Here is a 14,352-nt window from a genome sequence, read left to right on the forward strand (position 1 = left end):
TTTCAACTTTATGATGGTGTCAAAGTGATACACATTCAGTAGAGAAACCATACTTTGAATAGCCATACATTGTTTTTCACTTTCAGTATTCAATGAGTTACATGAGATATTCAACATTTTATTACAAAATACACTTTACAGCAGGTAATGCTGCCCAACTATAGGCTAATCTAAGTGCTCGGAACACGTTTAAAGTAGGATAGGCTAAACTATGGTGTTCCATACATTAGGTGTATTCAATGCATTTTCGATTTACAGTATTTGCAACTTCTGATGAGTTTACTGGGGTGTAGACCCATTTAAGTCGAGAAGTATCTGATTTGTAAAAATTCACACAAATAAATAAATTTCTTTTTTATTTTTTGAGATGGAATCTTGCTCTGTCATTCAGGCTGGAGTGTAGTGGTGCGATCTCCGCTCACTGCAAACTCCACCTCCCAGGTTCAAGTGATTTTCCCGCCTCAGCCTCCCAAGTAGCTGGAATTATAGGTGCATGTCACCACGCCTGGCTAATTTTTGTATTTTTAGTAGAGACATGGTTTCACCATGCTGGCCAGGCTGTTCTAGAAATTCTGACCTCAAGTGATCCACCCACCTTGGCCTCCCAAAGTGCTGGGATTACAGGCATGAGCCACGGCACCTGGCCAAGAAATTTCTGATAACTTGTTCACCACCAAGAATCAAGGGTACTCAGTGCAACAGTATACAAAGAAAGCATCACTTAATAGATTTCTTCTCTAACTTCTTTATAACTTATATTTTAGTTTTGCTTTAGTTCAAAAAAGAAATACCTTACTGGCTTTATTAATTTTACAGGTAATACATGCCTGTAAAAACATTAAGTTACTGAAATAGGCCGGCACAGTGGCTCATGCCTGTAATCCCAGCACTCTGGGAGGCCGAGGTGGGCAGATCACATGAGGCCAGGAGTTCAAGACCAGCCTAGCCCACATGGCAAAATTCCGTCTCTACTAAAAATACAAAAATTAGCCAGGTGTGGTGGTGCATGCCTGTAATCCCAGCTACTCCGGAGGCTGAGGCAGAAGAATCGCTTGAATCCAGGAGGCAAACGTTGCAGTGAGCTGAGATTGCACCACTGCACTCCAGCCTGGGTGACAGAGCAAGACTCTGTCTCAAAAAAACAAACAAACAACAACAACAACAACAACATTAAATTACTGAAATAAATGAAAGAAATTAAGACTTACCCATAATCTCTTTATTGAAAGATAACTGTTTAGCATATTCATTTGAAGGCCCTTTCAAAGCTCACAAACTATTTTTTTGTGCATAAAACTGTACTGTACAATCTGTTCTGTGAACTCTTTGATGCAATATATCATTAATGCTTTCAAAATAATTAATAGTTGCATCAATCTCTATTGTATAAATGCACTACAGAGAACAGAATCCTTGCTACTGTCTTTATTGTGATATTGTAACGAATATTTCTATCTAAATCTTAGTATGCCTTTCTTAAGAACTAAATGTCCACAAGTAGAACTAAGGATATAAAGCTTTAAATGTTTAATACACATTGCCTGACTGCTCTCTAAGAAAGCTTTATCCTAATTAGGAAGGGAGGTACAAAATAGCTTGGCAACGTTGCAGGAGAAGAATACACAAGAAGCTAATTCTGTCCATCCTTCTCCACAACCTCAAATGATTTCATCAATATTTAATGAGAAGACACCTTCAGCTCTGAAATGCTAGGTTTACAGGGCTAATTCACTTTCTTTTAAAAATCATATACATGAAACTTTGGCTTTTCTGTCACATTGCCTCTGTTAAACGAAGATTTTATTCCCAGAGAACAAAAATCACATATAAGAACAATCTGTATGTATGTGTACATGTGGGGAAAATAAACAAACAAACAAAAAACAATAAAAATGGCTAACAGGCTAGAGTCAATGGAAAGTTGGCTGGTAAGCCAAAGCTGGGGAAATACTCTTTGTAATGCTATACACTTTAAGCTAAATACTTAACATCTTGGTCAGAAGAACTGAGTCATAGGAAATAAGCATATATAGTTCTTGCAGTTACGTAAAGTATTTGGAGAAACTTGAGACCCAAATGGTTCATATTTTTTTTTGCCCATACCCTTTTGACTGCTGGCTGAAAGCAGTCTGCATCTCCGGAATTTCCATCCATGCTGCTGGGCTCACTATTTTGTTCATTTTGTGCTTCTCTTAAAACAAAGGGGAAAAAAAAAAGTTAACGTTAAAAACCACAACCAAAACACCACAACTCCATCTGGATATCTTGAAAAGCCCAGTTACTGCACCTCTGCATTTATACTTAACTGTTTTCTGAGTCCAGCTGCCAGGACCATGGCACTGTGATGGTTAAATCTCTTGATGATGGCAGCATTACTATTCTCTTTTATGGATTTAGAATTGGAAGCAGATGGCACAGAGGAAATGCCATAGCCCTGTGAGAAATAATTTAGTAGATTAAACATTTTTTAAAAAGGTTCTGCTTTTCTTAAGACATGCTTAGCTGAAAAAATTTGCTGGATGATGGGACTTTATTATTTTTCACGAACATTACTAAATATTTATGAGCAAACATTTAAAAACAAGTGACATTATACACACAGAAGATTAACAAATAGCACTAACTTGTTATAGCATTACAAAATACATCTTAAACTGAATTTTTCTCTTTTTCTTTTGAGTCCCGCTCTGTTGCTCAGGCTGGAGGGCAACCTTTGCCTCCTGGGTTCAAGTGATTCTCCTGCCTCAGCCTCCTAAGAAGCTGGGATTACAGATGCCCGCCACCACAGCCAGCTAATATTTTGTATTTTTAGTAGAGATGGGGTTTCACCATGCTGGTCAGGTTGGTTTTGAACTCCTGACCTCAAATGATCTGCCCACCTCGGCCTCCCAAAGTGCTGGGATTACAGATGTGAGCCACTGTGCCTGGTCTGTATTTCTCTTTTAAAGAACAATTTGGATCTAGTTATCAAAACATTAAATAGAAGTGATAGAGGCCAGGATGCCTGTAATCCCAGCACTTTGGGAGGCCAAGGTGGGCGAGTCACCTGAGGTCAGGAGTTCAAAACTAGCCCGGCCAACATGGTGAAACCTCATCTCTACCAAAAATACAAAAATTAGCCAGGTGTGGTGGCACACACCTATAATCCCAGCTGCTTGGGAGGCTGAGTGAGGCAGGAGAATCACTTGAACCCAGGAGGCAGAGGTGGCAGTGAGCTGAGATTGCACCACTGCACTCTAGCCTGGGTGACAGAGTGAGACTCTGTCTCAGAAAAACAAAACAAAACAAAAAAACAAACAAAAAAAAGCAAATAAAAAGAATAGAATATAGTGGGAAAAACAGACTATGGATTCAGAAAGATAGAGTCAAATTCTTTTTCTAACATTAATCTAGGCAAAATAAACTTTTCCAAGTTCTATAAAGTAGGATAAAAGATAATAAAATGAGATTATGTTTTAAAACATGTACTGAGTGCATGCTACTTGCTAGACCATGTAGATACAAAATTGATTAAGACCCCATGCCATAGAAGCTTAAATACTAGTTAGTGGGAAGCTGGGCTGGAGAGAATTACTAATCAATCCTACTGGAGAAGAGGGTTTGAAAAAGCTACAGAGAAAACCATAAGATAAACTGGTGCTTGCCAAGTAGATCCAGGAGACAATAACATTTCAGGGAGAGGAAACTGCTTAAACAAAGAAAGAGGCACTGTGGTCCCGATTATTTGGGAGGTTGAGGTAGAAGAACTGTTGAGCCGAAGAGTTCAAGTCCAGCCTGGCAACATAGTGAGACCCTGTCTCTATTTAAAAATAAAACAAAACAAAAGCAAAGAAGCAACGTAGCACATATTGTGACATGAGACTGTATATGGTTCAATATACTGAGAAATAATGATGGTCCAGGAATTGGTGAGGCTAAAAAGGTAAAAGATAGATCATAAGACTCACATGTGCGGCCGGGCGCGGTGGCTCAAGCCTGTAATCCCAGCACTTTGGGAGGCTGAGACGGGTGGATCACGAGGTCAGGAGATCGAGACCATGCTGGCTAACAGGGTGAAACCCCGTCTCTACTAAAAAATACAAAAAACTAGCCGGGCGAGGTGGCGGGTGCCTGTAGTCCCAGCTACTCGGGAGGCTGAGGCAGGAAAATGGCGTAAACCCAGGAGGCGGAGCTTGCAGTGAGCTGAGATCCGGCCACTGCACTCCAGCCTGGGCGGCAGAGCCAGACTCTGTCTCAAAAAAAAAAAAAAACTCACATGTGCTGGGCATGGTGGCTCACGCCCGTAATCCCAGCACTTTGCGAGGCTGAGGTAGGTGGGTCACCTGAGGTCGGGAGTTCAAGACCAGTCTTGGTCAACATGGTGAAACCCTGTCTGTACTCAAAATACAAAAATTAGCTGGCTGTGGTGTGTGCCTGTGATCCCAGCTACTCAGGAAGCTGAGGGAGAAGAATTGCTTTAACTCAGGAGGCGGAGATTGCAGTGAGCCGAGATCACGCCACTGCACTCCCGTCTGGGCAACAGGGCGCGACTCCATCTCAAAAAAAAAAAAAAAGATCCATATGCTGTTCATCCATGTATCAAATAATTACTAAGTGATTATTACTACATGACATGTGCTGGGAACAGGCCAATAAACAGAACAAAGTCAGCTTCATCAAGATTACACTCTGACAGGAGAGTGAATGGAATTATCAAGTAAAACAAGGTAAACACAACTTTTTTTTGAAAGTGGAAAATGTTATTGAAGAAAATAGAGGGTAACATGATGAAGTGACTGAATTTGCGGGTGGTTAGAGAAAGCCTTTCTGATGAAGCAACTTTTTTATTTTTAATTTTAAAATTTTTATTTTTTTTTGAGACAGGTTCTCACTCTGTTGTCCAGGCTGGAGCACAGTGGCCCAATCACAGTTCACTGCAGCCTTGACCTCCTGGGATCAAGTGATCCTCCTGCCTCAGCCTCCCAGGTAGCTGGGACTAGAAGTATATACCACTATGCCCAGCTAATTTTTAAATTAAAAAAAAAAAAAAAAGTTTAGAGATGGGGTCTCACAATGGACTCAAATGATCCTCTCACCTCAGTCTCCCAAAGTGCTAGGATTAAAGGCATGAGCCACCCCACCCAGCGGGAAATGACATTACAACAGATATCTAAAGATAGGCAGAAGCTGGTTAGGGGACAAGCAGCTAGAAGAACAGTTAAGTGCATAAGCCCTGAGGTAGAAAAAGTGTGGCATGGAACTGAAAGGTTATTATGTCTAAGGCATGAATGAGTGGAAGTGCCCCATCTGAGAAGAATGCAGGAGCCAAATCAAGCAGTCTTGTAGGAATTTTGATTTTATTCTAAGTTCAATGAGAAGATAATGAAGAATTTCATATAGGGGATTATTAGGATCTGATTTATATTATAATCCTTTCTCTTTTTTTTTGAGACGGAGTCTTGCTCTGTTGCTCAGGCAGGAGTGCAGTGGTGCAATCTTGGCTCATTGCAGCCTCTGCCTCCCCAGTTCCAGTGAGTCTCCTGCCTCGGCCTCCTGGGTAGCTGGGATTACAGGCATGCGCCACCAGGCCTGGCTAATTTTTGTATTTTTAGTGGAGATGGGGTTTCACTATATTGGCCAGGCTGGTCTTGAACTCCTGACCTCAGGTGATCCACCCGCCTCAGCCTCCCAAAGTGCTGGGATTATAGGCACAAGCCACTGCGCTTGGCCTATATTATAATTATTACTGCTAGAGGAGAATAAACTATAAAAGACAAGACAGCAAAAATAAAGGTCAGTTATGAGGCTAAGGCAAGCAAACAGGCCAAACATGATGATACCATAAACACAAAAGGGTGTAAGCGTCTGTGTAGATCCCACAGATGAGAGGTGTATTGTATAAGGCTTGCTACACTGAATGCTGGATATAACAGGAGGAAAACATGGCTGGCTGCAATGGCTCACGCCTGTAATCTCAGCACTTTAACAGGCTGAGGTGGAAAAACAGCTTGAGCCTAGGAGTTCGAGACCAGCCTGGGCAACACAGCAAGACCCTGTCTCTACAAAAAATAAAAAAATTAGCCAGGTGTAGTAGCCTGTGCTACAGTCCTAGCTACTCAGGAGACTGAGGCAGACTGCTTAAGTCCAAGAGGTCAAGGTTGCAGTGAGCCATGATTGTGCCATTGTACTCCAGCCTGGGTGACAGAGTAAGCCTGTCATAAAAAAGAAGAGGAAGAATTAAGGAGACTCGCCAACTCCCAGGTTTTTGGTTTAAGCAAACTGCAATGCTTCTTACTGAGAGAGAGAATACCCATGGAGATAGGTTTATGAGGATGGGAATCAAAGGTTCCATTTTACATGTGAAGTTGAGATGTCTTTGAAATAACTGAGTGGAGATGTCAAGTAGGCAGTTAGAGCTCTGCAGTCAAAGACAGACTATAGTTACCCGGGATTCATCATTATGTAACAATAATTTTTTTATTTTTATTTTTACTCCCTCCCCTGTTCCCCTTATCTAGTAAAGCAATGGAATAGAGAGAATGCATTCAGGAGGCTGGAAATCATAGCCTATGACAGTTACTACTATCAGAAGATTGATAAGGGAAGAAGGAACACCAAAGGAAAAACTGCATCAACCAACATTTGTAGTAAAAGGATTGGTTATATAAATGTTGATATACCCATACCATTGGAATACTATGCAGGAATCTAAAAATACAGATAATAACAGTAACGCCTATTACCTACTACTTACTACGCACTAGGCTCTTTTAACTCATAGAAATCCTGTAAGGCAAGTACTATTAGCCTAACGGGGGGAAAAAAAAACCCAAAAAACCGGGCTTGGGCCGGGCATGGTGGCTCACACCTGTAATTCCTGCACTTTGGGAGGCCGAGACAGGCGGACCACTTGAGGTCAGGAGTTCGAGATCAGCCTGGCCAACATGATGAAACCCTGCCTGTACTAGAAATACAAAAATTAGCCTGGCATGGTGGCATGTGCCTGTGATCCCAGCTACTTGGGAGCCTGAGGCAGGAGAATCGCTTGAACCCTGGAGGTGGAGGTTGCAGTGAGTCGAGCTCATGCCACTGCACTCCAGCCTGAGCAACAGAGTGAGATCCCATCTCAAAAAACAAAACAAAACAAAACAAAAAAACCAAACTGGGCCTGGAAATGTTAGAAAATATCAGAATCTAAGTCAGCTAGTTTGGTTTTAAAGTCTATGTTTTAAACTATGGGATAATTTATATAGATATTGATACTAAACAAAAGATAGTTATAAATGCACATGTACAATATGCCATCATGTTTATTTTAAAGCCAAAAAAAGCACTAAAAAAGTCTTTTCCTTCATAGTAAGTTGTAAGTCTAAGTGCCGCTAAGCTTTATTTTCTCAGGATAATTAAAGAGGGCCATGTTTGTATAGATTCTTCTGGAATTATGAAAGGGTAATGTCCTGATAAACTCACTGTATGATGAAAATATAAATTGAAAATACATTGGCCGGGTGCGGTGGCTCATGACTCTCAATCCCAGCACCCAGCACTTTGGGAGGCCAAGGTGGGCAGATCACCTGAGGTAAGGAGTTTGAGACCAGCCTGGCCAACATGGCAAAACCTCATCTCTAGTAAAAATACAAAAATTAGCTGGGTGTGGTGGCACGTGCCTGTAATTCCAGCTACTCGGGAGACTGAGACAGGAGAATGGCTTTAACTTGGGAGGCGGAGGTTGCAGCGAGCCGAGATTGCGCCACTGCACTCCAGTCTGGGCAACAGAGTGACTCTGTCTCAAAAAAAAAAAAAAAAAAAAGAAGAGCAAGAAAATGAAAACTCAGAGTAAAGGGAATAACTGAGGAAGACAGGTTCTGGCCTAGAAGACAGAGGTAGTGATAAAATTATCCTTGATCACAACAGGAACCACCTCTTTCTCTGCAAGTGGATAAATCTGTAGGTCTGGGGTCATGATGCTGAGGTAGGTAGGTCATATATGATGGCCTACTTGCTGAAACACTGGGGTTGGCATGGTGTAAGCGTCATGAGATTGCTTAACGTTTGGCAGATAGTAAGCAATCAACAAATGTTTGTTATCTTCCTTATTTATTAATTTATCCACATTTCTTTAGATTAAATGTTAGCTAGAGTATAAAGCTGGACTCATCACATTAAGCCTTTATTATTACTAGAGAACTGCGGATGAGGGAGCTAGAAATTTATTTTTAAAAAGTTTTAGCAACTCACACAGGAATTTCATTTCTTCCAGGCAATTTTAATGGCAAACAACGCTATTTCAGAGCTCTTCCGATATATCACTTCAAATAACAGTATTTTGCTTATTTGACATTCTCAAAAGTGGAACAGGTCTACACTTAAGACAACGTTGAAGACTAAAAGAAAACTCTTTTCTCTCAAAACTTCTTTTATTTATTGCTTCTTACCTCATCTAATGGTTTATCTTCCAAAGCTGTTAAATCTAGTAGTGGGTTTTTCACTCCTAATGAAACCATTGTTTTTAGGCCTAGAAAATCAACAAAATAAAAAGTTCAGCATGTCTTATCTGTCTCAGAAAATTAACACCTATAATGTCTAGAGGGTGACAAGTTAAATACCAGGGTCCATCAGAGATAAACAGTTACCTTTTTCATCTATTTTGGCACATTCTGCAAAGAGATCCTTTGACCCTGTATTCAGCCGATCCCTGTGAAAATAATGGGACTGGAAAAAACGTGTCCAGAATTCCTTCTCTGTCATGTTGTGGGGAACGTTTTCTGCATATTTCATTTTTACTGTGGGGAAAAAAAAAACCCACAAGAAAATATATACTGAATTTCCATTTTTAAAACCTCTCAAATTAGATACGGAAATACAAACCATCAGCAAAATCTAGACCATAAAGCTCTCAATTCTACATACTATATATTATAATCTCATTATAAACATGAAATGTAACTTGAGAGATTAGGCAAGGCATGACCTCTATAAATCTTACAAATTACTAACAAAATCTTATTTGCACCAACAGAGTAAGGTTTTGAAGTTTTAGTAGAAATACCAAGAATCTCAGGAGTCAGAGCTGAGTTGGCTTGTTTGCTCATTTATATATGTGCACTCTCAATCCAAGGCCCCATGTTAGCTGGTGGGGAAAGAAAGAGCTCAGTAGCCACTGGACTGTCAGCTCAGCACTCCAGGGGCTTACACTCTAGGCAAGCATAGAGTTCAACAGCATTGTTTCCTGAGCTCTGAGTTTAAATTTCTAGGTCTGCTACTTTCTGTGTGACCCTGAGCAAATTACTTAATCTTTCTGTACCTTGGTTTCCTCATCTGTAAAGTAAGGGTCATAACAGTACTTCCACTTCATAGGTGTACATGATGATTAAATCAGTTACTATAGAAAAATAACTTAAATAGTGTCTGGCACATAATAAACACTACACAATTATGTTATTATCAGAAAGATAACAAAAGAGCCAGGCATTATGGCTCAAGCCTATAATCTCAGCACTTTGGGAGGCTGAGGCGGGCAGATCACTTGAGGTCAGGAATTCAAGACCAGTCTGGCCAACAGGGTGAAACCCCACCTCTATAAAAAATACAAAAATTAGCTTGGCATGGTGGCACATGCCTGTAGTCCCAGCTACTTGGGAGGTGGAGGCAGTAGAATCACTTGAGCCTGGGAAGCGGAGGTTGCAGTGAGCCAAGATGGTGCCACTGCACTCCAGCCTGGGTGACAGAGCAAGACTGTCTCAAAAAAAAAAAAAAAAAAAAAAAAAAAAAAAAAAAAGAAGAGGGTCTTGTTTTGTTGCTCAGGCTAGTCTCGAACTCCTTGCTTCAAGGGATCCTCTTGCCTCAGCCTCCTGAAGTGTTGGGATTACAGGTGTGAGCCACTGAGCCTGGCCAGGATTTCACAAAGGTGGCAAGGAGGTGATGCTTGAGCTGAGTCCTGAGAGAGAGATTCCTAAGGACTAAAGGGGTGAGAGTGGTGAAGAGGGAAGAGAGAACAGAATACAGCTTAAGAGAGTACTGCTTAGTCAGAAGAATGACAGACACACTGGCTCTCACCCTTGTCTGCACATAATAAATCACTGAGGCTGGGGTCAAGGACTCTATACTTTTAGGATGGCATCTGCATGGGAAGTAATTTGTGCGTTAGGAAGGTCACTCTGGATACGGTACGAAGGATGATCTTAGTAGTATAGACAGACTCATTTATTGATGTCTCTGCAGAATGCCATCTCATCAGGTATGTTGCAGGCTAAATAAAGTTTAAGAACCACTGATGAAAAGTCGTATCAGTGAACTGATGACAACACATTATTTACTGAGCCCCTAGTATCTACTGTATGTCAGGCACTGGGTAAAGTACTTTATGTAATTTATTGCACTTGATCAGGAATGTGAAGCTTTTTATTTTTCACTGATATACTACAGAATACATCCATATATTTTAACCATCTGAAAGAACTGATTCTTCTTACCTGCTGGATAGGTCCTAAATATGGACTCAATGATATCAGAAGTTAAATTATATCTTAGACCGTTACAGCCATCGGTCTGGGGCCGGACATCAGCCTAAAACAAAGTCCATACACACATACACGTTAGAACATCAGGGAAAGATGGCTAAGGTCCCAGTGGACACTGGACAAAGGTGGAAAAAAAAATTTCTAAACTAACTGCATAGACAGAGAAAGTCCCTCACCTTCACTTTTTGCACAGAGGCAGGACTCAAAGAAGCCTGACTTGTTTCTCACGGTCTTAAGTGACCTATAAAATCTGCTTCTTTGGAAGTCTAATATGGTCAAATAGGCATGTTTAAGTATGAAAGCAGAGAGGTGGTGGAGCTTTAAGATAAAATTTGTATAGTCATAAAAACCATTACAAACCTTGGTTAGTAAATAATTAAATTAACATTAACTGACTGGCTTCTTTGCGAAACGCCTTATTAATTCGCTTCACTAATAAACATCCAAAAGATACCAAACATACAAATAGTATTCAAAATTTTGTTGAATGTGTCAATACTATTCTGGCTCCACCAGAATACCAACTGACTGAATTCCATTCTATAATTCCATAGATGAGGTATTTCCAATTTTTCTAATATAGTTTACAAATCTTACATTTTCCATAATATAGTCATGATACATTTAACTTTATAAGTAAAATATGGCAAAGATTGAAAAAGGCACCAGAAAGCCCTAAATTTGAAAATATTCAAAAAAGTATTAGTCCAAACTCTTAAAAGAGTCATTTTCAAATTTCATTTGACTACCAGTATGCTAGGGTCAAGTCCAAAGGCCAAGAAAACATAACTGGTAAAAAGAAACGTAAATTTTAAAAAAATTATACATATTTTAAAAACAGTTTGGAAGAGGGCTGAGTGTGGTAGCTCATACTTGTAATCCCAGAGCTTTGGGAGGCTGAGAAGGGAGGAATGCTTGAGGCCTGGGATTTGAGACCAGCCTGGGAAATACAGTAAGAGCTGCCCCCAACTCTATAAAAATAAGAAAATTTAGCCAGGCAAGGTGGTGCACACCTTTAGTCCCAGCTACTTGAAAGGCTGAAGCAGGAGGATCGCTTGAGCCCAGGAGTTTGAGGATGTAGGGAACTATCACTGTGCCACTGCACTCCAGTCTGGGTGACAGAGTGAGACCCTGTCTTTTAAAAACAAACAAACAAAAATAATAATAGTTCAATAATAACGAAGAATACCGTGGATACTCAATTTTCCATTAATTTCCTTTAAGGAAATGCTAAATTTAACAAAAGGAATAATGGTCTTAAGACGTATATTGGGGTTTGAATCTTTATTTTCTTCAGAAATCTAGAAGGGTCACATACCAGAAATGCAGCAGAAATGCCAACATCCTGCTTATGATTGGATGTGGAAGAACTATCTGTTGCATTCACATTTAAACGATTGGCCCAGAATTCCTCAGCACTGATCACTTGACTCACAACAAGGTCTTTATAAAGCTGAAACAAAACAGGATCTTCTTGCAGCATTCTGTAAAGCAGAATATACTGAATATAACTGAACTTCTAGAATAAAACACCATTTAGGTACATTTTAAAAAGATTTTGGCAACACAAAACATTGAAACACACTACTTTTATTTTGTGATGTTTGAGAAGCAGAGGTCATTCAGTTCACTTTTCAGTAATTAAGAGCAAAATACCCCACATTTTTGGAGGAACAAATGATGTGGTAATAAATGGAGGCAGGTATAAAGGAAAGATTAAACCCTTTGAGGGCATGGGTTTGATCTTATTCATCTCTGTATCCCAGTGATTCAAAGATCACCACGTCTGTAGTGTACTGTCGTCCGCTGGTATCTGAAAATGCTCAAGTCCCTTAGATAAAATGGTATATTTACATACAAGCTACACATATCCTCCCATATACTTAAATCTCTAGATTATTTATAATATCAAATACAATGTAAATAGTTGCTATACCGTATTTTTATTTGTATTATGTTTAATTATTGTATTTTTTTTTCCCAAGTACTTCTGATCCAAAGTCGGTTGAATCTGTGAACGTAGAAGTCCTGGATATGGAAGGCTGAATGTATTCTCTTTCACATACAAAAGTAAATGGGCAGGAGAGGAGGTATGCTTGAAATTTTCTAGGAGTGAAGTATTTTTTCTCTTTTTTGAGACGGAGTCTTGCTCTGCCACCCAGGCTAGAGTGCATTGGCACGATCTCAGCTCACTGCAGCCTTTGCCTCCCAGGTTCATGCAATTCTCCTGCCTCAGCCTCCCGAGTTGCTGGATTCCAGGCACGTGCCATCACACCCGGCTAAGTTTTGCGTGTGTGTGTGTGTATAAATTTTTTTTTTGTAGAGGCAGAGTTTCACCATGTTGGCTGGGTTGGTCTTGAACTTCTGACTTCAAGTGAGTCACCCACCTCAGCCTCAAAAAGTACTGGGAATACAGGCATGAGCCACTATGCCTCGCCTTCAGCAATGGATTTTTCATGGTGCTAAGCATGCACAGATATAAGCACTGATGGCCTGAAAGATACTGGTGATGGAATAATTCATAAGGAAATTGTGGCCAGGTGTGGTGGTTCACACCTGTAATCCCAGCACTTTGGGAGGCTGAGGCGGGCAGATCCCTTGAGGTCAGGAGTTTGAGACCAGCCTGGCCAACATGGTGAAACCCTGTCTGTACTAAAAATATAAAAATTAGCCGGGAGTGGTGGCGTGTGCCTGTGATACCAGCAACGTGGGAGGCCGAGGCAGGAGAATTGCTTGAACCCAGGAGGCGGAGGTTGCAGTGAGCTGAGATCACGCCACTGCACTCCAGCCTGGGTGACAAAGCAAGACTCTGTCTCAAAAAAAAAAAAAAAAAAAAAGAAAAAAGAAATTCTCATTATTTTACATACTGTCTCACTTTTTCAGTGTGAATTCTTTTAGGTTTCTTGTTCATAAGCATACTTCCAATGGCTTAGCATCTTCTTTGTAACAGAGAACTGGGAAAATAAATTAAAGAACTTCAGCACCTTCCAATCTCCGCTCTGTTCCTAAGCAGATCTTAGGTGTAATGCAGTTAATTCAACTTCTGGGTTTCCATTCTCACTTGCCTGAAGTCAAACAAGCAGTAAGATTTTAAAGCTGAAAACTAAACACCAAGGTAAAGACACTAGAGCCCATATTTTCCTACATTACAGTATCATAGCAGAAGCGAGGATAGATGGCCGGGCATGGTGGCTCACACCTGAGGTCAGGAGTTTGAGACCAGCCTGACCAATGCGGTGAAACCCCATCTCTACTAAAATTACAAAAATTAGCTTGGTGTGGTGGCACACACCTGTAGTCCTAGCTACTTGGGAGGATGAGACAGGCTAATTGCTTGAACCCGGGAGGTGGAGGTTGCAGTGAGCCAAGATTGCACCACTGCACTCCAGCCTGGGCGACAGAGCGAGACTCCGTCTCCAAAAGAAACCAAAACCAAAACCAAAACCAAAACAACAAAAAAAGTGGGGATACCTAAAAAGCTATTACCCTACTAGGAGACTAGAGAGAACCCAGTATCTCTCTCTTTCGAAAGGCTATTCTTTTCCTCCCACCTGTTCTTTTCTTCGAGTTCTTTATTTGCTTTCCTCTTGAACTTGGGCAGCAGCTGCTGAAGAAGGTCCTTTACTGCATCTCGCTCTTTCACTGCTGTGCTTTCATTGGAAAAATGGAAGTTAGTTGTGTCCCCTGCATGTAGGACCAGCTGAAGCTGAATTTTAGCTTTTCCTTCTGGACTAATTTTCTGGCCTAAAAAGAAGCATGAGGGCAGTTAGACGATGACACTCACACTGTGGGAATAACCATACAATAAGTTACTTTCCAAGAAGATTCAGGATTCCTTTGGGCTTTAACTGCC

At 40.6% G+C, this 14,352-nt stretch overlaps 1 protein-coding gene across 3 annotated transcripts in view; it reads right to left on the reverse strand.

Moving 5' to 3' along the window:
• Window positions 1–14,352, reverse strand: part of GTF2H1 (general transcription factor IIH subunit 1) — a 51,153-nt gene that overhangs the window by 22,701 nt on the left and 14,100 nt on the right. For 2 of the 3 annotated variants that reach the window (XM_050755401.1, XM_050755402.1), the window contains 7 exons: window positions 14,051–14,243; window positions 11,818–11,983; window positions 10,452–10,545; window positions 8,613–8,762; window positions 8,415–8,494; window positions 2,307–2,434; window positions 2,104–2,191 (listed from right to left, as the gene is read on the reverse strand). In XM_050755401.1, coding sequence (XP_050611358.1) covers window positions 2,104–2,191; window positions 2,307–2,434; window positions 8,415–8,494; window positions 8,613–8,762; window positions 10,452–10,545; window positions 11,818–11,983; window positions 14,051–14,243 — 899 coding nt within the window. Of the gene's footprint in view, window positions 1–2,103; window positions 2,192–2,306; window positions 2,435–8,414; window positions 8,495–8,612; window positions 8,763–10,451; window positions 10,546–11,817; window positions 11,984–13,483; window positions 13,565–14,050; window positions 14,244–14,352 lie in introns of those variants that run through there. The other variant, XM_050755403.1, reaches the window with a different exon arrangement.

Source organism: Macaca thibetana, chromosome 14, assembly GCF_024542745.1.
Source record: "Macaca thibetana thibetana isolate TM-01 chromosome 14, ASM2454274v1, whole genome shotgun sequence".
Classification (NCBI taxonomy): Eukaryota; Metazoa; Chordata; class Mammalia; order Primates; family Cercopithecidae; genus Macaca; species Macaca thibetana.